Source organism: Oncorhynchus kisutch, linkage group LG15, assembly GCF_002021735.2.
Source record: "Oncorhynchus kisutch isolate 150728-3 linkage group LG15, Okis_V2, whole genome shotgun sequence".
In the NCBI taxonomy this organism is placed as follows: domain Eukaryota; kingdom Metazoa; phylum Chordata; class Actinopteri; order Salmoniformes; family Salmonidae; genus Oncorhynchus; species Oncorhynchus kisutch.
In genome coordinates, this window is record NC_034188.2 from 85,774,174 (window position 1) to 85,799,537 (window position 25,364).

Genomic DNA, 25,364 nt, shown 5'->3' on the forward strand with positions numbered 1-25,364 from the left:
ACAGACCACAGCACCCACTGAGGGCCACCTAGAGGCTCCAGGACCAACACACAGACCACAGCACCCACTGAGGGCCACCTAGAGGCTATAGGACCAACACACAGACCACAGCACCCACTGAGGGCCACCTAGAGGCTAACGGGGAAAGACATCAAAACAACCACCACTGGTGAGGAACACACATCGGCTGGAATGATGAAGAGAAGAGGGAGGGTATGGGCAAGGGGGCATAGAAACATGAGGTAGGTCACCTCCCAACTCTGCCCTTTGGAAGAATTTGGAAGAAGGTGGAGGCAGGGGAGATATGGACATTGTATCAGTGACTGGAAAGTTACCAACCGTCATGGTTGAACCTGCTGCTTGACCACCTGTCTTCCTCTCGTCCCCTAAACTGGACATTACACTGGTCATCTATTTCATTGACTACAGTGCTGACCACAGGGCTGACCACAGTGCTGACCACAGGTCTGACTACAGGGCTGACTACATGGCTGACCACAGGGCTGACCACAGGGCTGACCACATGGCTGACTACAGTGCTGACCACAGGGCTGCCCACATGGCTGACCACATGGCTGACCACAGGGCTGACTACATGGCTGACCACAGGGCTGACCAAATGGCTGACCACACAGGGCTGACTACAGTGCTGACCACAGTGCTGACCACAGGGCTGACCACAGGGCTGACCACAGGGCTGACCACAGGGCTGACTACATGGCTGACCACAGGGCTGACCAAATGGCTGACCACACAGGGCTGACTACAGTGCTGACCACAGTGCTGACCACAGGGCTGACCACAGGGCTGACCACAGGGCTGACCACATGGCTGACTACAGTGCTGACCACATGGCTGACCACAGTGCTGACCACAGGGCTGACTACATGGCTGATCACAGGGCTGAATACAGTGCAGTACATGTCAGACACTGTGATAGTCAGATTTGGACAAATTATCTATACCTCTCTCACTCCCTCTGTTCAGTCCAGTGTAAAGTCCCTTGAATACTACCTCTGAATACTACCACTGAATACTACCCCTGAATACTACCCCTGAATACTACCCCTGAATACTACCACTGAATGGGCCTATTATTATCAAGTTGTACAGGTCTTGGTGACTTGAAATTGTCAAACTCAACACTCTGAGTTGCAAACATGAAAAGGGACTGTGACTATGTCTACCAGCCCCCACCAAACTACTCTGACTTGGTCACAGTGACCCAGCAAGCCAAATGGCAGGCAGGTTACCGGGAACATGCTGAGGTGTTGTAATGCTAGCTGTGACGCTAGGTAGCGTAGCCACTAATAGCACTGAAGGTGTGAGTGGGAATGGTGTGGAAACACTGCTGCTGCTACCATAGGGTAGTGGGTGGTGTTAACCTACAGCAAGCTGTCAAGCAGTGAGAGAGAGAGAGAGAGAGAGAGAGAGAGAGAGAGAGAGAGAGAGAGAGAGAGAGACAGAGAGAGCTACACACACACATATACATATATACACACACAAAAAAAGAGAGAGAGACAGAAATAAAGAGTGAGAGATACAGAAAGGGACGTGGAGATGGCAGGCATAACAAGGCATTTATTGGCACAGTTTTGACAGCCAGCAGAAAGAGAATGAAATATGAACCTCCAGCCTTCCTTCACACCCAGGTCAGCAATCAGTGAACTTCAGCATATCTCTACATGTCTCGACCTCAGTCCCTCCATCACTCCCTCCCTCTCTTTACGCTACTATATTTTTCTCTTTGCATTTCTCCCTTTATCTACCTCTTTTCATGCATCTCTCTCCCTCCCTCCTCTCAGTAAGCCTCTCTCTCCCGCTCTCCTCTCAGTAAGCCTCTCTCTCCCGCTCTCCTCTCAGTAAGCCTCTCTCTTCTTCTCCTCTCAGTAAGCCTCTCTCTCCCGCTCTCCTCTCAGTAAGCCTCTCTCTCCCGCTCTCCTCTCAGTAAGCCTCTCTCTCTTCTTCTCCTCTCAGTAAGCCTCTCTCTCCCGCTCTCCTCTCAGTAAGCCTCTCTCTCCCGCTCTCCTCTCAGTAAGCCTCTCTCTCCCGCTCTCCTCTCAGTAAGCCTCTCTACCGCTCTCCTCTCAGTAAGCCTCTCTCTCTCCCTCCCTCCTCTCAGTAAGCCTCACTCTCCCGCTCTCCTCTCAGTAAGCCTCTCTCTCTTCTTCTCCTTTCAGTAAGCCTCTCTCTCTCTTCTTCTCCTCTCAGTAAGCCTCTCTCTCCCCCTCTCCTCTCAGTTAGCCTCTCTCTCTCCCTCCCTCCTCTCAGTAAGCCTCACTCTCCCGCTCTCCTCTCAGTAAGCCTCTCTCTCCCCCTCTCCTCTCAGTAAGCCTCTCTCTTCTTCTCCTCTCAGTAAGCCTCTCTCCCGCTCTCCTCTCAGTAAGCCTCTCTCTCTCCCTCCCTCCTCTCAGTAAGCCTCACTCTTCCGCTCTCCTCTCAGTAAGCCTCTCTCTCCCGCTCTCCTCTCAGTAAGCCTCTCTCTCCCGCTCTCCTCTCAGTAAGCCTCTCTCTCTTCTTCTCCTCTCAGTAAGCCTCTCTCTCTCCCTCCCTCCTCTCAGTAAGCCTCTCTCCCTCCCTCCTCTCAGTAAGCCTCTCTCTCCCGCTCTCCTCTCAGTAAGCCTCTCTCTCCCGCTCTCCTCTCAGTAAGCCTCTCTCTCCCGCTCTCCTCTCAGTAAGCCTCACTCCCCGCTCTCCTCTCAGTAAGCCTCTCTCTCTTCTTCTCCTTTCAGTAAGCCTCTCTCTCTTCTTCTCCTCTCAGTAAGCCTCTCTCTCTTCTTCTCCTCTCAGTAAGCCTCTCTCCCCCTCTCCTCTCAGTTAGCCTCTCTCTCTCCCTCTCCTCTCAGTAAGCCTCGCTCTCCCTCTCTCCTCTCAGTAAGCCTCGCTCTCCCCCTCTCCTCTCAGTAAGCCTCGCTCTCCCCCTCTCCTCCCAGTAAGCCTCGCTCTCCCCCTCTCCTCCCAGTAAGCCTCGCTCTCCCCCTCTCCTCTCAGTAAGCCTCGCTCTCCCCCTCTCCGCTCAGTAAGCCTCGCTCTCCCCCTCTCCTCTCAGTAAGCCTCGCTCTCCCCCACTCCTCTCAGTAAGCCTCGCTCCCCCTCTCCTCTCAGTAAGCCTCACTCTCCCCTCTCCTATCAGTAAGCCTATTCTCTCTCCCTCCTCTCAGTAAGCCTCTTCTCTCTCCCTCCTCTCAGTAAGCCTCTTCTCTCTCCCTCCTCTCAGTAAGCCTCTTCTCTCTCCCTCCTCTCAATAAGCCTCTCTCCCTCCTCTCAGTAAGCCTCTCTCTCTCCTCTCAGTAAGCCTCTCTCCCTCCTCTCAGTAAGCCTCTCTCCCTCCTCTCAGTAAGCCTCTCTCCCTCCTCTCAGTAAGCCTCTCTCCCTCCTCTCAGTAAGCCTCTCTCCCTCCTCTCAGTAAGCCTCTCTCCCTCCTCTCAGTAAGCCTCTCTCCCTCCTCTCAGTAAGCCTCTCTCCCTCCTCTCAGTAAGCCTCTCTCCCTCCTCTCAGTAAGCCTCTCTCCCTCCTCTCAGTAAGCCTCTCTCCCTCCTCTCAGTAAGCCTCTCTCCCTCCTCTCAGCAAGCCTCTCTCCCTCCTCTCAGCAAGCCTCTCTCCCTCCTCTCAGCAAGCCTCTCTCCCTCCTCTCAGCAAGCCTCTCTCCCTCCTCTCAGCAAGCCTCTCTCCCTCCTCTCAGTAAGCCTCTCTCCCTCCTCTCAGTAAGCCTCTCTCCCTCCTCTCAGTAAGCCGCTCTCCCTCCTCTCAGTAAGCCGCTCTCCCTCCTCTCAGTAAGCCGCTCTCCCTCCTCTCAGTAAGCCACTCTCCCTCCTCTCAGTAAGCCTCGCTCTCCCTCTCAGTAAGCCTCGCTCTTCCTCTCAGCAAGCCTCTCTCTCCCTCTCAGTAAGCCTCTCTCTCTCCCTCTCAGTAAGCCTCTCTCTCTCCCTCTCAGTAAGCCTCTCTCTCCCTCTCAGTAAGCCTCTCTCTCTCCCTCTCAGTAAGCCTCTCTCTCTCCCTCTCAGTAAGCCTCTCTCTCCCTCTCAGTAAGCCCCTCTCTCTCCCTCTCAGTAAGCCTCTCTCTCTCTCTCCTTCTCAGTAAGCCTCTCTCCCTCTCAGTAAGCCTCTCTCTCTCCCTCTCAGTAAGCCTCTCTCTCTCCCTCTCAGTAAGCCTCTCTCTCTCCCTCTCAGTAAGCCTCTCTCTCTCCCTCTCAGTAAGCCTCTCTCTCTCCCTCTCAGTAAGCCTCTCTCTCTCCCTCTCAGTAAGCCTCTCTCTCAGTAAGCCTCTCTCTCAGTAAGCCTCTCTCTCAGTAAGCCTCTCTCTCTCCCTCTCAGTAAGCCTCTCTCTCTCCCTCTCAGTAAGCCTCTCTCTCAGTAAGCCTCTCTCTCTCCCTCTCAGTAAGCCTCTCTCCCTCTCAGTAAGCCTCTCTCTCTCCCTCTCAGTAAGCCTCTCTCTCTCCCTCTCAGTAAGCCTCTCTCTCCCTCTCATGTGTCAGTATCTCTCTCTGCAGGCTGTCTCCTGAGTGCCAACAAATGTGCTTCTAATCAGGTGCAGGACAGTGTGGGGTATATTTAACATGTCCCCGGGGCGGCCATTAAGATACCGCAGATACTCTCTCCACCAACCAGGCTCAGGGGAGGGAGGGCGCGTTCCTCTGCCCAGGTGCTGCTGACGCATGCCAGATCTTACCACGCCTGGATAGGTATTGTAACTGCAGCTAACCACATCAGAAAGTTACAGCAATCTGTCAGTCGATGACATGTCATGCAACCATTGGTTGATGTGTGCCACGTCTGAGCAGGGGACATGACCCAGGTCCATCAACGTAGCCAAAACACCCTGAAAACACTCACCTAGTGTCAATGGGGAACAACTTGAGTTGTGGAGAGACACCGTCCTAGAGTCATTACTCTCCCTGGGACTTAAATGATCAACTTAAGTCACATTCAAGCCAAAACCAATGACTTAGGTCAATGGTATAACACATCACTCTTATTGTGACTGTTGGCAAAATGGGATGGTATAACACGTCGCTCTTATTGTGACTGTTGGCAAAATGGGATGGTATAACACGTCGCTCTTATTGTGACTGTTGGCAAAATGGGATGGTATAACAGTTTGTGTGTTCAGTTGAGGAATGACTTCTTGAAGTCACAGTCCTGCTGGATTCTGTTTGTCCCTTCCTGACATGTTTGGTTTCTGAACTAATGTCACTGATTGGCTAAGGGCTCTGTACACACCTGGTTTGCCAGCTCAAAACCAACCAGAAGAGGTGGATGAGAGCCAGCCCGCCCCAGGGAAGGAAGAAGTAGCTCTGCTTTAAATCATATAGGACCTCCTCAAACAAACACATGAGGTAGTAGCACATTGACATATAGAAAAGAGCATTGTTGGATCTCACAGAGCTGGGTTGTCTCAGCAATTAGGAAAAAGCCAAGGAAAACTCTGTTGCCTGGCTGCACACATCCATCCACTGGTTGTCATCTCAGATAGACCCTGGAGTCACAATGACACACCCCCTCCCTCCATATCTCTAGCATGTACTCTACCTACACAAAGAATACGTCTGACACATACCACGTTCTCTTTAAGGATTTCTTTTATTACAAAGTATGTAAATACAGGCAACTGAGGTATATCCGTCTATCCTTCTACAGGTGAGATGGTTGTGTGTATATGTGTAGGAGGGAAAACATACACACAGAAAACCTGGCAACATAAACAGGTGGCATTTTTGAGAAATGGTATGTTTTGAGTCCCATGACACATTGTGGACTGATCCTCCTTTCCCCCTTACATAGGAGGATCTAAAAGGATAGTGTGTTTCAAACCAGGACTTACCAAACACCTTAACAGGTGCAAATATTAAATCTGCTTCTCCCAGAAAGGAATAAAAGAGACCAAAACGTAACACTTAGTTACTTCTGTACCTTAAACACACCGTGATAATGCTGAACATCAACAAGGACAACATATTGTGTTTCCCGTGTGTGTGTGAAAACAATTATAAAGAGCAGGAGAAAGAAGAGGTTATTTGTGGCACATTTTTAAGTCAGGAAAATATTTCAGACTTAAAAATCTTTGGCGTAAACAGTGTGTGTGGGGGGGGGGGGGGTCCAGCTACAAACCTGACTTCCTCAGGCCCCCCCCCCCACACACACACACACACACACAAAACAGCAGTAGCACCATGGTTCATGCAAGGCTTCATCAGTTTGTTGAAAAATGTAGTGGTTACACTCGGATAAATTTAAAAACACACATCAAAAAGACAAACACACACTGAACACCAGAGGAGGCTGGTGGAAGTACCTCTAAGAGGACGGGCTCATTGTAACGGTTGGAATGGAATTCAAAGAAACTGAGTGAAACGCGTTGGTTCCATTTGTTTGGTACCATTCCATTGGTTCCATTTGTTTGGTACCATTCCATTGGTTCCATTTGTTTGGTACCATTCCATTGGTTCCATTTGTTTGGTACCATTCCATTGGTTCCATTTGTTTGGTACCATTCCATTGGTTCCATTTGTTTGGTACCATTCCATTGGTTCCATTCCAGCCACTGTAATGAGCCCGTCCTGCTATAGCTCCTCCCACCAGCCTCCTCTGCTGGACAGAGCAGTTTGAATCAAGGTCACATTCTTGCTGTAAAATAAAAATAGCAATATGTTTGATGTATGTCATTTCCTGACCAGCTAAGTCGCCCAACTGTTTCCAAGGCAACAACGTAAGAGTTTGGTGCTTATAGACATAGTTGGCATCCATTTAGAGACATTAACATATACAGAAAAAACATGAAATTATTGTTATACTCATTGGTGTATATTCAGTAAAATAAAATGTGGTTTTCTTAAATATACAATCAAATAGAATCCCCCCCCAAGTGTGACTACTGATTACTGTCAATTTATATTCATCTATAATGTATTGATTATACAGTATATGTTTGGTTTATATTGGGGCCCACCTCAGTGTAAAACAAATAGCATTTTGGACAAACAGAGCTGCAGTTTAGAATAAGTGGATATTTGTCTGTTGTTCAAGATGCTCAAATTAGTCTCACATTTTGTATACAAAAAAAAACGATTTTGTCATGATTGAAATGCAGCGGGGGAAAAAAGTAGAATTGAAAAGTACATTTTCAAACACAAAAAAAAGATTGAATTGACGTGACTGTATCCTGTGGAAAGCAGTGACCCTGCTGATCTGGTGAAGAGTCTGGGAGCTGGCTATGAACAGCACTCTGTAGTCCATTGAATATGTTTGTTCTGTACAGTCAGTGTAGCAGTCCTGGTCCACCCTGCAGGGAACATAGAACATACCCCTGTTCCAGACTAGTGCTCTAACAGTCAGGGGGAAAGGTGAGGTGGTTAGGAAGGGAAAGAGGACACAAGCCCACCTCTCACCCCCTACCAGCCTCAGGGTAGGCTAGTGTCAAACTACCGTATCACCAGACTCGGCAGATACTGTCAGGCACCATGTAGCTGTTCTTGGGACAGTTGAAGGCCTTGGCAAACTCAGGGAAGTTCTGGAGGGACCCCAGGACCCTGAACAGGAAACAGGAAATTGTCATCAGTGGCCAGAATGACAAGGCAACCCCCACACCTGGTGTCCCAGGTCTAAATCACACTAAGGTAAACCAGAGAAATAAGGTCAACCAGAGACACGGAGGGCCACAAAGAGTTAATATGATGAGAGATGGGGTTAGTGGAAGAGGAAGTGATACAGGAGAGGAATGAGAGATCGTACCTGAACTTCCCTGGACTGTGTACATCTACTTTGATGGAGTTGACAGCTTGTTGTGGCCGATGTGTTCCACACCACACCTGGAGGAAGAGACAGGATTGTGATAGGGAGTGACATCCATTATTCCCCTTAACTATCCATCCATGCACTTAACCATCCATCCATGCACTTATCCATCCATGCACTTATCCATCCATCCATGCACTTATCCATCCATCCATGCACTTAACCATCCATCCATGCACTTAACCATCCATCCATGCACTTAACCATCCATCCATGCACTTAACCATCCATCCATGCACTTAACCATCCATCCATGCACTTAACCATCCATCCATGCACTTAACCATCCATCCATGCACTTAACCATCCATCCATGCACTTAACCATCCATCCATCCATGCACTTGTCCATCCATCCATGCACTTATCCATCCATCCATGCACTTATCCAACCATCCATGCACTTAACCATCCATCCATGCACTTAACCATCCATCCATGCACTTATCCATCCATCCATGCACTTAACCATCCATCCATCCATGCACTTGTCCATCCATCCATGCACTTATCCATCCATCCATGCACTTATCCAACCATCCATGCACTTAACCATCCATCCATGCACTTAACCATCCATCCATGCACTTATCCATCCATCCATCCATGCACTTATCCATCCATCCATGCACTTATCCATCCATCCATCCATCCATGTACTTAACCATCCATTAACCATCCATCCATCCATGCACTTATCCATCCATCCATCCATGCACTTATCCATCCATCCATGCACTTAACCATCCATCCATCCATGCACTTATCCATCCATCCATCCATCCATGCACTTATCCATCCATGCACTTATCCATCCATCCATCCATCCATGCACTTATCCATCCATCCATCCATGCACTTAACCATCCATCCATGCACTTAACCATCCATCCATGCACTTAACCATCCATCCATGCACTTAACCATCCATCCATGCACTTATCCATCCATCCATCCATCCATGCACTTATCCATCCATCCATCCATGCACTTAACCATCCATCCATGCACTTAACCATCCATCCATGCACTTAACCATCCATCCATGCACTTAACCATCCATCCATGCACTTAACCATCCATCCATGCACTTATCCATCCATCCATGCACTTATCCATCCATCCATGCACTTATCCATCCATGCACTTAACCATCCATCCATGCACTTAACCATCCATCCATGCACTTAACCATCCATCCATGCACTTAACCATCCATCCATGCACTTAAACCATCCATCCATGCACTTATCCATCCATCCATGCACTTATCCATCCATGCACTTAACCATCCATGCACTTATCCATCCATCCATGCACTTATCCATCCATCCATGCACTTATCCATCCATCCATGCACTTATCCATCCATGCACTTATCCATCCATGCACTTAACCATCCATCCATGCACTTATCCATCCATGCACTTAACCATCCATGCACTTATCCATCCATCCATGCACTTATCCATCCATCCATGCACTTATCCATCCATCCATGCACTTATCCATCCATCCATGCACTTATCCATCCAATCCATCCATCCATCCATGCACTTATCCATCCATCCATGCACTTATCCATCCACTTAACCATCCATCCATGCACTTATCCATCCATCCATCCATCCATGCACTTATCCATCCATCCATGCACTTATCCATCCATCCATCCATGCACTTATCCATCCATCCATCCATGCACTTATCCATCCATGCACTTATCCATCCATCCATCCATGCACTTATCCATCCATCCATCCATGCACTTAACCATCCATCCATGCACTTAACCATCCATCCATGCACGTATCATCCATCCATGCACTCATCCATCCATCCATGCACTCATCCATCCATCCATGCACTTATCCATCCATCCATGCACTTATCCATCCATCCATTTATCCATCCATCCATGCACTTATCCATCCATCCATGCACTTATCCATCCATCCATTTATCCATCCATCCATGCACTTATCCATCCATCCATCCATGCACTTATCCATCCATCCATGCACTTATCCATCCATCCATCCATCCATCCATCCATCCATGCACTTATCCATCCATCCATCCACTTAACCATCCATCCATGCACTTATCCATCCATCCATCCATGCACTTATCCATCCATCCATGCACTTATCCATCCATCCATCATGCACTTATCCATCCATCCATCCATGCACTTATCCATCCATCCATGCACTTATCCATCCATCCATCCATGCACTTATCCATCCATCCATCCATGCACTTATCCATCCATCCATCCATGCACTTATCCATCCATCCATCCATGCACTTATCCATCCATCCATCCATCCATGCACTTATCCATCCATCCATCCATCCATGCACTTATCCATCCATCCATCCATCCATGCACTTATCCATCCATCCATCCATGCACTTATCCATCCATCCATCCATGCACTTATCCATCCATCCATCCATGCACTTATCCATCCATCCATCCATGCACTTATCCATCCATCCATCCATGCACTTATCCATCCATCCATCCATGCACTTATCCATCCATCCATCCACTTATCCATCCATCCACTTATCCATCCATCCACTTATCCATCCATCCACTTATCCATCCATCCAGTCTGACCTGAGCGAAGTTGAGAAAGAAGAGTTGTTGATGGTTGAGGTTTATTCCAGGCAGGAGAGGCTCATTCCCATTCTTCTCCACATAGTTCAGGTAGGCCTGTAATCATAACACCACCACTTACATCCTCTCTCTGGCCTGAAATCATTCCATCCTCTCTCTGGCCTAAATCACTCCATCCTCTCTCTGGCCTGAAATAATTCCGTCCTCTTTCTGGACTGAAATCATTCCATCCTTGCTCTGGCCTGAAATCATTCCAACCCCACTTCCATCTGTGTATATAACAGAGACTTATTTTACACTCATCCTCTCTGAGCTTCCGCACATACAGTATTACTGGGTACAATAGGCCTGAAATCGACAACACCACTATTCTTTCTATAATAACCATTAGAAATAGGTTGGCCATGCATCGCTGAATTTAAAATTGTTTTATTTAACTAGGCAAATCAGTTAAGAACAAATTCTTTACAATGATGGCCTACCTCGGCCAAACCCGGACAAAGCTGGGCCAATTGTGCGCCGCCCTGTGGGATTCCCAATCACGGCTGGATGTGATGCAGCCTGGAATCGAACCAGGGACTGTAGTGATGCATCTTTCACTGAGATGCAGTGCCTTAGACCACTGCGACACTCGCCTTTTCACTGTAAGCTCATTTATTTGTGTTCCCCCCAGACAAATAGCGCTTCTGTTGTCATCATGTATTTTCTGTGAAGGAAAACTATAGTTGCACATCCCTGATCATTCTTGAGTGTCAAGGTCATAATGCTTTCGAGGTCAGATCATGACGTCAGTGATCTTCTGATCGGAAAGTCGTAGCTCTAGAAAGACACCCACATTTCCGAGTTGAATGACCATTGGAGAAGAAAAAAAATTCCGCACTCGGATCTCATTTTCTTTTTTTGTTTGTTCTGAACACGACATTAGTCTCAGCGGAGGGAGAGAGCAGCAGAGGGTCAGCCTTTCATGGTCCCTGTTCTATCCTTCCTTTCCTACGGTGAGACTGACCAGAGAGAGAGGGGGCACCGTCTTACACCTGATGGTGAAACTCAAGTCAAACCGCATCAGCTTCATGCACAAATTCATGTTGTTCCTATTACCAGCGAAAGTGAAATATTCCTTGATATAAAAATAGACAACGAGTTGCTAATAATAATAATATAAACGCAGGGCATCGATACACTTGGTTACTCATTCATTGCAGCTGCAGTGGAAGTAGAGAGAAGCACATTTGATGTTTTATAATAGTGTTGAATAAAAACTGTTGACAGTGCGCATCTATCGTAAAGTAAAATCTAATAAAACTAAGTATTAAAGCCCAATAAAGTACCTGTCTATCTAATGTAATGTACTAAAGGCTATTGAAGTACCTGTCTATCTAATGTAATGTACTAAAGGCTATTGAAGTACCTGTCTATCTAATGTAAAGTACTAAAGGCTATTGAAGTACCTGTCTATCTTTTTCAAATCAAATCAAATTTTATTTGTCACATACACATGGTTAGCAGATGTTAATGCGAGTGTAGCGAAATGCTTGTGCTTCTAGTTCCGACAATGCAGTAATAACGAACAAGTAATCTAACTAACAATTCCAAAAAAACGACATTGACTCGGTACCGGTACTAATGTACTAAAGGCTATTGAAGTACCTGTCTATCTAATGTAATGTACTAAAGGCTATTGAAGTACCTGTCTATCTAATGTAATGTACTAAAGGCTATTGAAGTACCTGTCTATCAAATGTAATGTACTAAAGGCTATTGAAGTACCTGTCTATCTAATGTAATGTACTAAAGGCTATTGAAGTACCTGTCTATCAAATGTAATGTACTAAAGGCTATTGAAGTACCTGTCTATCTAATGTAATGTACTAAAGGCTATTGAAGTACCTGTCTATCTAATGTAATGTACTAAAGGCTATTGAAGTACCTGTCTATCTAATGTAATGTACTAAAGGCTATTGAAGTACCTGTCTATCAAATGTAATGTACTAAAGGCTATTGAAGTACCTGTCTATCAAATGTAATGTACTAAAGGCTATTGAAGTACCTGTCTATCTAATGTAATGTACTAAAGGCTATTGAAGTACCTGTCTATCTAATGTAATGTACTAAAGGCTATTGAAGTACCTGTCTATCTAATGTAATGTACTAAAGGCTATTGAAGTACCTGTCTATCTAATGTAATGTACTAAAGGCTATTGAAGTACCTGTCTATCTAATGTAATGTACTAAAGGCTATTGAAGTACCTGTCTATCTAATGTAATGTACTAAAGGCTATTGAAGTACCTGTCTATCTAATGTAATGTACTAAAGGCTATTGAAGTACCTGTCTATGTAATGTACTAAAGGCTATTGAAGTACCTGTCTACGGTGCCTTCAGACAGTATTCAAACTCCTTGATTTGTTTTCCACAGATTGTGTTTTTTTCCCCCTTGTGTAAAATCTTTGTCTTTCTGCATTCCTACCTGGTACGACTGGCGAATCCCGCCGTTGTCCGCAATGTTCTCTCCCAGAGTGTTATTTCCATTGAGCTGCTTACAGAAAACAAAAACATCAAGATCAATACAGTCTTAAACATTTGTTGTTTTGGCTCTGTACTCCAGCACTTTGGATTGTAAACGATATAATGACTAAATGCAGACTGTCAGCTTTAATTTGAGGCTATTTTCATCCATTATCGGGGTAAACCGTTACAGAACGTGCTATAATTTTTTACATAGTTCTGCCATTTTAGGGGAGCAGGGCAAAAGTAGACACCCAAAACTCATACCCCAAAACTCATACCCCAAAGACATGCATTTTTTTTTAGAGGGTATCAAATCAAACTTTGTCACATGTGCTGAATACAACAAGTGAAATGCTTTACTTACAAGCCCTTAACCAACAGTGCAGTTCAAGAGTTAAGAAAATATTTACCAAATAAACTACAGAAAAATAATAATACAATAACATGAGGCTATATACAGGGGGTACCGGTACTGAGTCAATGTGGAGGCTATATACAGGGGGTACCGGTACTGAGTCAATGTGGAGGCTATATACAGGGGGTACCGGTACTGAGTCAATGTGGAGGCTATATACAGGGGGTACCAGTACAGAGTCAATGTGGAGGCTATATACAGGGGGTACCAGTACAGAGTCAATGTGGAGGCTATATACAGGGGGTACCGGTACTGAGTCAGTGTGGAGGCTATATACAGGGGTACCGGTACTGAGTCAATGTGGAGGCTATATACAGGGGGTACCGGTACTGAGTCAATGTGGAGGCTATATACAGGGGGTACCGGTACTGAGTCAATGTGGAGGCTATATACAGGGGTACCGGTACTGAGTCAATGTGGAGGCTATATACAGGGGGTACCGGTACTGAGTCAATGTGGAGGCTATATACAGGGGGTACCGGTACTGAGTCAATGTGGAGGCTATATACAGGGGGTACCGGTACTGAGTCAATGTGGAGGCTATATACAGGGGGTACCGGTACTGAGTCAATGTGGAGGCTATATACAGGGGGTACCGGTACAGAGTCAATGTGGAGGCTATATACAGGGGGTACCAGTACAGAGTCAATGTGGAGGCTATATACAGGGGGTACCGGTACTGAGTCAATGTGGAGGCTATATACAGGGGGTACCGGTACTGAGTCAATGTGGAGGCTATATACAGGGGGTACCAGTACAGAGTCAATGTGGAGGCTATATACAGGGGGTACCGGTACTGAGTCAATGTGGAGGCTATATACAGGGGGGTACCGGTACAGAGTCAATGTGGAGGCTATATACAGGGGGTACCAGTACAGAGTCAATGTGGAGGCTATATACAGGGGGTACCAGTACAGAGTCAATGTGGAGGCTATATACAGGGGGTACCGGTACTGAGTCAATGTGGAGGCTATATACAGGGGTACCAGTACAGAGTCAATGTGGAGGCTATATACAGGGGGTACCGGTACTGAGTCAATGTGGAGGCTATATACAGGGGGTACCGGTACTGAGTCAATGTGGAGGCTATATACAGGGCGTACCGGTACAGAGTCAATGTGGAGGCTATATACAGGGCGTACCGGTACAGAGTCAATGTGGAGGCTATATACAGGGGGTACCGGTACAGAGTCAATGTGGAGGCTATATACAGGGGGTACCGGTACAGAGTCAATGTGGAGGCTATATACAGGGGTACCGGTACAGAGTCAGTGTGCAGGGGTACAGGCTAGTTGAGGTCATTTGTGCATGTAGGTAGGGGTGAAGTGACTATGCATAGATAATGAACAGCGAGTAGCAGCAAAATTGACTATGACCACCCAGACTATGTACATTGACACACATGCGCCACCGCACATTGACTCGGTACCGGTACCCTCTGTATATAGCCTCCACATTGACTCGGTACCGGTACCCCCTGTATATAGCCTCCACATTGACTCAGTACCGGTACCCCCTGTATATAGCCTCCACACTGTATATAGCCTCGTTATTGTTATTTTATTGTGTGTTACTTTTTAACTTTAGATTATTTAGTAAAAATTGTCTTAACTACTTCATGAACTGCATTGTTGGTTAAGGGCTTGTAAGTAAGCATTTCATGGTAAGGTTGTATTCGGCGCATGTGACAAATACAATTTGATGTGAACCCAGTGCACATTTCCTGGGAAAGAGAGGAGAAAAGAGAAAACAGATGCAGAGAAAAGGGACAGGAGAGGACAACATACATTCAGTCCGTTGGCCAGGTCCCAGGAGAAGCTTCCATACTGGTCCACAATGCACTTGGACAGATTCACAAAGTTCTGGGTGGAGCTTGGCGTCCACCATTCCTTCAGGTCACCATCTTTATCATAGTTACGACCTGGCAACCGGACAAACAAACTGTTACGGACAGCTGACCAGCTAGTCCACATGTCATAAAACAACACTTTCAAATTGGATTCAATTCTTATGAAGCTAACTGTATGTGCACAGTCTCTTACCGTTGTCATCGAACCCGTGAGTGATCTCGTGTCCGATCACCATGCCGATACCTCCAAAATTCAGAGACTTGGTCTGGCCTTTACCGAAGAATGGAGGCTGGAGGATGCCTGCTGGAAACACTGAGAGCATAGGAGGAGAGAGAGACAGGAAGGAGCTCACATTTCAGAAATGATGTGAGGAGACAGTAGAGGTGACGGGAAGAGACAGTAGGTGACAGGAAGAGACAGTGGAGGTGACATGACAGTAGAGATGATGGGAGGAGAGAGTAGAGGCGACGGGAGGAGAGAGTAGAGGCGACGGGAGGAGAGAGTAGAGGCGACGGGAGGAGACAGTAGAGGCGACGGGAGGAGACAGTAGAGGCTGCGGGAGGAGACAGTAGAGGCGGCGGGAGGAGACAGTAGAGGCGGCGGGAGGAGACAGTAGAGGCGGCGGGAGGAGACAGAGGCGGCGGGAGGAGACAGAGGCGGCGGGAGGAGACAGTAGAGGCGGCGGGAGGAGACAGTAGAGGCGGCGGGAGGAGACAGTAGAGGTGGCGGGAGGAGACAGTAGAGGTGGCGGGAGGAGACAGTAGAGGAGACGGGAGGAGACAGTAGAGGAGACAGTAGAGGAGACGGGAGGAGACGGGAGGACACAGTAGAGGTGACAGTAGAGGCGGCGGGAGGAGACAGTAGAGGCGGCGGGAGGAGACAGTAGAGGCGGCGGGAGGAGACGGGAGGAGACAGTAGAGGCGGCGAGAGGTGACAGTAGAGGCGACGGGAGGTGACAGTAGAGGCGACAGTAGAGGTGACGGGAGGTGACAGTAGAGGTTGCGGGAGGTGACAGTAGAGGTGACGGTAGAGAGGACGGTAGAGAGGACTCTGTTACCTATTTGGTTTTTGCTTGAAGAGTAGAAAGCATTGACAATGGCTGCTCCCGTTACCCATCTGGTGATGAGACGGGAAGATGTTTCACATTAATTATGAACTCTTCCATGAATTTTCAAACAGAAGTTAATAACTACTCTAATCTTAGCGCCGTGGCTGCTATTTTAGCCAGTGCTGACAATGGGTTTTGGGAAGGGAGGATCTTACTCTTCTTTGTTGACTTTGACCCGTAGCTTCCTCAGACGTTTCTTCTGTACGTAGTTCAGGTTCTGAAGGATATTCTCAAAGTACTCCTCTGCACTGTAGCTCAACTAACACCAACACAAACACATTGCTGTCAATGGCAAATATGATAGTTTGAACCCTGTGTCCACTGTATCACATCCACTGATGTAATGCATTATGATCTTTCAACACTCACATTTCTATACTCGTTATTCAGGTAGGTGTCATTCTTGATGTTGTTGGAGTAGCCAATCCGCTCTCGGATAGCTTGTGCCTATAGAGGATTGGAGAGTTTGAGGGTGATAATGACACAGAGTAGAAGAGGCAGACAGGTAGAAGAGAGACCGACAGGTAATACAGAGACAGGTAGAAGAGAGACCAACAGGTAATACAGAGACAGGTAGAAGAGAGAGACCAACAGGTAATACAGAGACAGGTAGAAGAGAGACCAACAGGTAATACAGAGACAGGTAGAAGAGAGACCAACAGGTAATACAGAGACAGGTAGAAGAGAGACCAATAGGTAATACAGAGACAGGTAGAAGAGAGAGACAGGTAATACAGAGACAGGTAGAAGAGAGACCGACAGGTAATACAGAGACAGGTAGAAGAGAGAGACAGGTAATACAGAGACAGGTGAAAAGATCCGCTCGAGGTCAACAGTTGGTAATCATCGGCAGGTGAGTCTCACCTTCTCCTCAGCAGCCTTCTTGGTCTCGACATCCATCCATCTTAGGTGGTCTAAGTTACTGATGAACACCTCGCGGATCACAGAGATCATCTCTTCCATCTAACACACACACACACACACACACACACACACACAGATCAGCATGTACTGACCATTTCACCAGTGGATCTCAGACCAGGTTCCTCTGAAACAGAACGTGATAGATGTCTCCTTACAGAATGTTAAAGAAAGAGATGCTTTAGAGTGAGCATTGAAATGTTATGGTTGTCATCGTGAGTTTAAAATAGCTGGGTATGTCTGAGGAGGCTGACTGAACCTTTGATTGCTAATATGCGTGTTTGGATTATGATTTGTGTAAGAGTAAACTCAATGGTATGAGACCTTATTGTGTCAGCAAAACAAGTGATCAGAACAGGATTATGCATGTAAACACACACACAGGGAATCATTCGGACATACAGGACAGTTAAGACACAGAAGAGGGGAAATAGGCAGTGTGGCACACATTTAAAAAGGGCAGCCATGCAATCAGATACCTCTACACACAGGTGGTATTGAAAACACACACACTCATGTGACATGCCACATGTGGCCAGTGGCTCCAGGTGTTACAGTGGCCAGTGGCTCCAGGTGTTAGTGGCTCCAGGTGTTACAGTGGCCAGGGGCTCCAGGTGTTAGTGGCTCCAGGTGTTACAGTGGCTCCAGGTGTTAGTGGCCAGTGGCTACAGGTGTTACAGTGGCCAGGGGCTCCAAGTGTTACAGTGGCCAGGCGCTCCAAGTGTTACAGTGGCCAGGGGCTCCAGGTGTTACAGTGGCCAGGGGCTCCAGGTGTTACAGTGGCTCCAGGTGTTACAGTGGCTCCAGGTGTTACAGTGGCTCCAGGTGTTACAGTGGCTCCAGGTGTTACAGTGACTCCAGGTGTTAGTGGCTCCAGGTGTTACAGTGGCCAGTGGCTCCAGGTGTTACAGTGGCCAGTGGCTCCAGGTGTTACAGTGGCCAGTGGCTCCAGGTGTTAGTGGCTCCAGGTGTTAGTGGCCAGTGGCTCCAGGTGTTACAGGTGTTACAGTGGCTCCAGGTGTTACAGTGGCTCCAGGTGTTACAGTTGATCCAGGTGTTACAGTGGCCAGTGGCTCCAGGTGTTACAGTGGCCAGGGGCTCCAAGTGTTACAGTGGCCAGGGGCTCCAGGTGTTACAGTGGCCAGGGGCTCCAGGTGTTACAGTGGCTCCAGGTGTTACAGTGGCCAGGGGCTCCAGGTGTTACAGTGGCTCCAGGTGTTACAGTGGCCAGTGGCTCCAGGTGTTACAGTGGCCAGGGGCTCCAAGTGTTACAGTGGCCAGGGGCTCCAGGTGTTACAGTGGCCAGGGGCTCCAGGTGTTACAGTGGCCAGGGGCTCCAGGTGTTACAGTGGCTCCAGGTGTTACAGTGGCCAGGGGCTCCAAGTGTTACAGTGGCCAGGGGCTCCAGGTGTTACAGTGGCCAGGGGCTCCAAGTGTTACAGTGGCCAGGGGCTCCAGGTGTTAGTGGCCAGGGGCTCCAGGTGTTACAGTGGCCAGGGGCTCCAGGTGTTACAGTGGCTCCAGGTGTTACAGTGGCCAGGGGCTCCAGGTGTTACAGTGGCTCCAGGTGTTACAGTGGCCAGTGGCTCCAGGTGTTACAGTGGCCAGGGGCTCCAGGTGTTACAGTGGCCAGGGGCTCCAGGTGTTACAGTGGCTCCAGGTGTTACAGTGGCTCCAGGTGTTCCAGTGGCCAGTGACTCCAGGTGTTCCAGTGGCCAGTGGCTCCAGGTGTTAGTGGCTCCAGGTGTTACGGTGTTACAGTGGCTCCAGGTGTTACAGTGGCTCCAGGTGTTACAGTGGCTCCAGGTGTTACAGTGGCTCCAGGTGTTACAGTGGCTCCAGGTGTTACAGTGGCTCCAGGTGTTACAGTGGCTCCAGGTGTTACAGTGGCTCCAGGTGTTACAGTGGCTCCAGGTGTTACAGTGGCTCCAGGTGTTACAGTGGCTCCAGGTGTTACAGTGGCTCCAGGTGTTACAGTGGCTCCAGGTGTTACAGTGGCTCCAGGTGTTACAGTGGCTCCAGGTGTTACAGTGGCTCCAGGTGTTACAGTGGACAGTGGCTACAGGTGTTACAGGGGATCCAGGTATTAGTGGGCAGTGTGTGAGGAGCTCAGCACCAGAACAGATGAGTAATATCCACTGCTCAGCACACACACACAAAGATTCACTACCCCACTGCTGCTGTATCGTAAAACATACAGGGCTGGGGTACACACACACACTCCCCCCACCCCCTCGTTAACCTCACCAGTTCTTTGCTCTCCCCAGAGAAGGCCTCCTCTACGTACAGCCTTCCAACAGCGTTGTCCATATTGTTGTTGACGTAGATGGCACACTGCCGCCACACCGCCGCCTCCGACGTGGTACCGTACAACGCCTGCAGGGGGACAACGCAGCATGGCTCACACTGATGACATCACACACACAGAGAGATAGTGAGATGTAGGAAGACAAGACGGAGTAGAGAGAAAGGCAGGAGGGGAGAGTAAATGGAGGAGATGGTGCGTCTGTACCTTGCGGAAGGCTTCCTGGTGTCTCTGTACTGCCTGCTCAAACCCACCACCATGTTCATGACAAAACGCCACACCATGTAGTTCTGCAGGTCTCTGGAAACAACAACATGGATGTACTACACCAGCAACTAGCTACAATGCACAAGACTAGATGTTTGAATAACTGATGCTTATCATCACTTCACAATTCTGTGTCTTTTTCAACGTGCTCACCTCAGTGTAATTGGCTAGGACAAAGCTGAGTCAATGTGTTCACCTCAGTGTACTTGGCCAGGACAAGGCTGAGTCAATGTGTTCACCTCAGTGTACTTGGCCAGGACAAGGCTGAGTCAATGTGTTCACCTCAGTGTACTTGGCCAGGACAAGGCTGAGTCAATGTGTTCACCTCAGTGTACTTGGCCAGGACAAGGCTGAGTCAATGTGTTCACCTCAGTGTACTTGGCCAGGACAAGGCTGAGTCAATGTGTTCACCTCAGTGTACTTGGCCAGGACAAGGCTGAGTCAATGTGTTCACCTCAGTGTACTTGGCCAGGACAAGGCTGAGTCAATGTGTTCACCTCAGTGTACTTGGCCAGGACAAGGCTGAGTCAATGTGTTCACCTCTTGGTGTACTTGGCCAGGACAAGGCTGAGTCAATGTGTTCACCTCTTGGTGTAATTGGCCAGGACAAGGCTGAGTCAATGTGTTCACCTCTTGGTGTACTTGGCCAGGACAAGGCTGAGTCAATGTGCTCACCTCAGTGTAATTGGCCAGGACAAGGCTGAGTCAATGTGTTCACCTCTTGGTGTACTTGGCCAGGACAAGGCTGAGTCAATGTGTTCACCTCAGTGTACTTGGCCAGGACAAGGCTGAGTCAATGTGTTCACCTCAGTGTACTTGGCCAGGACAAGGCTGAGTCAATGTGCTCACCTCTTGGTGTACTTGGCCAGGACAAGGCTGAGTCAATGTGCTCACCTCTTGGTGTACTTGGCCAGGACAAGGCTGAGTCAATGTGTTCACCTCAGTGTACTTGGCCAGGACAAGGCTGAGTCAATGTGTTCACCTCAGTGTACTTGGCCAGGACAAGGCTGAGTCAATGTGTTCACCTCTTGGTGTACTTGGCCAGGACAAGGCTGAGTCAATGTGTTCACCTCAGTGTACTTGGCCAGGACAAGGCTGAGTCAATGTGTTCACCTCAGTGTACTTGGCCAGGACAAGGCTGAGTCAATGTGTTCACCTCTTGGTGTACTTGGCCAGGACAAGGCTGAGTCAATGTGTTCACCTCTTGGTGTACTTGGCCAGGACAAGGCTGAGTCAATGTGCTCACCTCTTGGTGTACTTGGCCAGGACAAGGCTGAGTCAATGTGTTCACCTCTTGGTGTACTTGGCCAGGACAAGGCTGAGTCAATGTGCTCACCTCTTGGTGTACTTGGCTAGGACAAGGCTGAGTCAATGTGCTCACCTCAGTGTAATTGGCCAGGACAAGGCTGAGTCAATGTGTTCACCTCAGTGTACTTGGCCAGGACAAGGCTGAGTCAATGTGTTCACCTCTTGGTGTACTTGGCCAGGACAAGGCTGAGTCAATGTGCTCACCTCTTGGTGTACTTGGCCAGGACAAGGCTGAGTCAATGTGTTCACCTCTTGGTGTACTTGGCCAGGACAAGGCTGAGTCAATGTGCTCACCTCTTGGTGTACTTGGCCAGGACAAGGCTGAGTCAATGTGCTCACCTCTTGGTGTACTTGGCCAGGACAAGGCTGAGTCAATGTGTTCACCTCTTGGTGTACTTGGCCAGGACAAGGCTGAGTCAATGTGTTCACCTCTTGGTGTACTTGGCCAGGACAAGGCTGAGTCAATGTGTTCACCTCTTGGGGTACTTGGCCAGGACAAGGCTGAGTCAATGTGTTCACCTCTTGGTGTACTTGGCCAGGACAAGGCTGAGTCAATGTGCTCACCTCAGTGTAATTGGCCAGGACAAGGCTGAGTCAATGTGTTCACCTCTTGGTGTACTTGGCCAGGACAAGGCTGAGTCAATGTGCTCACCTCTTGGTGTACTTGGCCAGGACAAGGCTGAGTCAATGTGTTCACCTCTTGGTGTACTTGGCCAGGACAAGGCTGAGTCAATGTGCTCACCTCAGTGTACTTGGCCAGGACAAGGCTGAGTCAATGTGTTCACCTCTTGGTGTACTTGGCCAGGACAAGGCTGAGTCAATGTGCTCACCTCTTGGTGTACTTTGCCAGGACAAGGCTGAGTCAATGTGTTCACCTCTTGGTGTACTTGGCCAGGACAAGGCTGAGTCAATGTGTTCACCTCTTGGGGTACTTGGCCAGGACAAGGCTGAGTCAATGTGCTCACCTCTTGGTGTACTTGGCCAGGACAAGGCTGAGTCAATGTGCTCACCTCAGTGTAATTGGCCAGGACAAGGCTGAGTCAATGTGCTCACCTCTTGGTGTACTTGGCCAGGACAAGGCTGAGTCAATGTGCTCACCTCTTGGTGTACTTGGCCAGGACAAGGCTGAGTCAATGTGTTCACCTCTTGGTGTACTTGGCCAGGACAAGGCTGAGTCAATGTGCTCACCTCAGTGTAATTGGCCAGGACAAGGCTGAGTCAATGTGTTCACCTCTTGGTGTACTTGGCCAGGACAAGGCTGAGTCAATGTGCTCACCTCTTGGTGTACTTGGCCAGGACAAGGCTGAGTCAATGTGTTCACCTCTTGGTGTACTTGGCCAGGACAAGGCTGAGTCAATGTGCTCACCTCAGTGTACTTGGCCAGGACAAGGCTGAGTCAATGTGCTCACCTCTTGGTGTACTTGGCTAGGACAAGGCTGAGTCAATGTGCTCACCTCTTGGTGTACTTGGCCAGGACAAGGCTGAGTCAATGTGCTCACCTTTTGGTGTACTTGGCCAGGACAAGGCTGAGTCAATGTGCTCACCTCTTGGTGTACTTGGCCAGGACAAGGCTGAGTCAATGTGCTCACCTCTTGGTGTACTTGGCCAGGACAAGGCTGAGTCAATGTGCTCACCTCTTGGTGTACTTGGCCAGGACAAGGCTGAGTGAATGTGCTCACCTCTTGGTGTACTTGGCCAGGACAAGGCTGAGTCAATGTGCTCACCTCTTGGTGTACTTGGCCAGGACAAGGCTGAGTCAATGTGCTCACCTCTTGGTGTACTTGGCCAGGACAAGGCTGAGTGAATGTGCTCACCTCTTGGTGTACTTGGCCAGGACAGGGTTGAGTCGTCTGAAGTAGTTAGGTGCGTAGTTGATGACAAGCTCCGTGTCAGGCACAGTGATGCCGACCGTCCCCATGATCTTCCTGGTGAAGTAACTCCAGTCAAACACCTGAGAGGAGGGGTTCATCATCAGACATAGTTAACAGAGCAGAAAACTCACGCAGAGCACGCGCACATCCACACACAGTCACTTACTTGTGTGTCGACCTCCAGGCTGAAGTTAGCATTGAGAACACTCAGCTCCATGTTGTTGTAGAGGAGGACTGGGTTGTTACGGTCCTCTGGAGTATCAGTGGCCTGTTGATAAACCGTATGTTAATCAACAACAGGCACTGTTGGACACATCATAAATGCCTGTCTGTCAATAAACACACAGCAGTGTCAGTCCAGACACCTCCAACAAACCGCATTTTGAGGCCAAGGGTTCCCTACACTGTAAATGTCAGTACCAGAAAATTCTGGTTCTATTGTCAAAGGCAGCAGTGTAGCACTGAGCAATGGGACCTGTTGATCTGTTACAAATCTGTTTAGAAAGAGCACATGGGCTCAGGGCTGGGGTACCACACAAACTGGTAAGAACCAGCAGCACCTGGTTACCACACCAACTGGTAAGAACCAGAGCTGTAAAACGTATATTTGTGAAAGAGCACAGTTTGAAAGATATGGCAAATAGAAAACCCGGATGGACAATTACTGACATTTAATCCTAGTAAAAATTCCCTGTCTTAGGTCAGTTAGGATCACCACTGTGAAATGTCAGAACAATAGCAGACAGAATTATTTATTTCACCTTTTATTTCCTTCATCACATACCCAGTGGGTCAGAAGTTTACATACACTCAATTAGTATTTGGTAGCATTGCCTTAAATTGCTCAACTTGCGTCAAACGTTTTGGGTAGCCTTCCACAAGCTTCCCACAATAAGCTGGGTGAATGTTGGCCCATTCCTCCTGACAGAGCTGGTGTAACTGAGTCAGGTTTGTAGGCCTCCTTGCTCACATGCGCTTCTTCAGTTATGCCCACAAATTTTCTATAGGATTGGGGTCAGGGCTTTGTGATGGCCACTCCAATACCTTGACTTTGTTGTCCTTAAGCCATGTTGACACAACTTTGGAAGTATGCTTGGGGTCATTGTCCATTTGGAAGACCAATTTGTGACCAAGCTTTAACTTCCTGACTGATGTCTTGAGATGTTGCTTCAATATATCCACATAATTTTCCATCCTCATGATGCCTTCTATTCTGTGAAGTGCACCAATTCCTCCTGCAGCAAAGCACACCCACAACATGATGCTGCCACCCACGTGCTTCACGTTTGGGATGGTGTTCTTCGGCTTGCAAGCCTCCCCCTTTTTCCTCCAAACATAACAATGATCATTATGGCCAAACAGTTCTATTTTTGTTTCATCAGATCAGAGGACAAAAAGTATGATCTTTGTCCCCATGTGCAGTTGCAAACCGTAGTCTGGCTTTTTTATGGAGGTTTTGGAGCAGTGGCTTGCTCCTTGCGGAGCAGTCTCATGTTATGTCGATATAGGACTAGTTTTACTGTGGATATAGATACTCTTGTACCCGTTTCCTCCAGCATTTTCACAAGGTCCTTTGCTGCTGTTCTGGGATTGATTTGCATTTTTGCACCAATGTACATTCATCTCTAGGAGACAGAACGCAATCTCCTTTCTGAGCAGTATGACTGCTGCGTGGTCCCATGGTGTTTATACTTACGTACTATTGTTTGTACAGATGAACGTGGTACCTTCAGGCATTTGGAAATTGCTGCCAAGGATGAAGCAGACTTGTAGAGGTCTACAATTTATTTTCTGAGTTCTGGGCTGATTTCTTTTGATTTTCCCACTATGTCAAGCAAAGAGGCACTGAGTTTGAAGGTAGGCCTTGAAATATATCCACAGGTACACCTCCAATTGACTCAAATGATGTCAAATAGCCCATCAGAAGCTTCTAAAGCCATGACATCATTTTCTGGAATTTTCCAAGCTGTTAAAAGCCACAGTCAACTTAGTGTATGTAAACGTCTGACCAACTGGAATTGTGATACAGTGAATTAGAAGTGAAATAGTCTGTCTAAACAGTTGTTGGTAAAATGACTTGCGTCATGCACAAAGTAGATGTCCTAACCGACTTGCCAAAAACATAGTTTGTTAACAAGAAATGTGTGGAGTGGTTGAAAAACTAGTTTAATGACTCCAACCTCAGTGAATGTAAACTAGTTTTAATGACTCCAACCTAAGTGTATGTAAACTAGTTTTAATGACTACAACCTAAGTGTATGTCAACTAGTTTTAATGACTCCAACCTAAGAGTATGTCAACTAGTTTTAATGACTCCAACCTAAGTGAATGTAAACTAGTTTTAATGACTCCAACCTAAGTGAATGTAAACTAGTTTTAATGACTCCAACCTA

The 25,364-nt window shown here is 47.9% G+C and overlaps 1 protein-coding gene across 1 annotated transcript in view; it reads right to left on the bottom strand.

Moving 5' to 3' along the window:
• Positions 1–5,561: 5,561 nt before the first annotated feature.
• LOC109904928 (neprilysin) overlaps positions 5,562–25,364 on the bottom strand; it is a 68,164-nt gene continuing 48,361 nt past the window's right edge. Inside the window, 15 exon segments of the mRNA XM_031791230.1 lie at positions 5,562–7,526; positions 7,729–7,805; positions 10,420–10,515; positions 12,886–12,951; positions 15,129–15,262; positions 15,384–15,503; positions 16,249–16,307; positions 16,455–16,558; positions 16,669–16,746; positions 17,164–17,262; positions 19,468–19,596; positions 19,733–19,746; positions 19,749–19,825; positions 22,915–23,051; positions 23,138–23,239. Of these exon segments, the coding sequence (XP_031647090.1) occupies positions 7,427–7,526; positions 7,729–7,805; positions 10,420–10,515; positions 12,886–12,951; positions 15,129–15,262; positions 15,384–15,503; positions 16,249–16,307; positions 16,455–16,558; positions 16,669–16,746; positions 17,164–17,262; positions 19,468–19,596; positions 19,733–19,746; positions 19,749–19,825; positions 22,915–23,051; positions 23,138–23,239 (1,392 nt within the window). The 3' untranslated portion in view covers positions 5,562–7,426.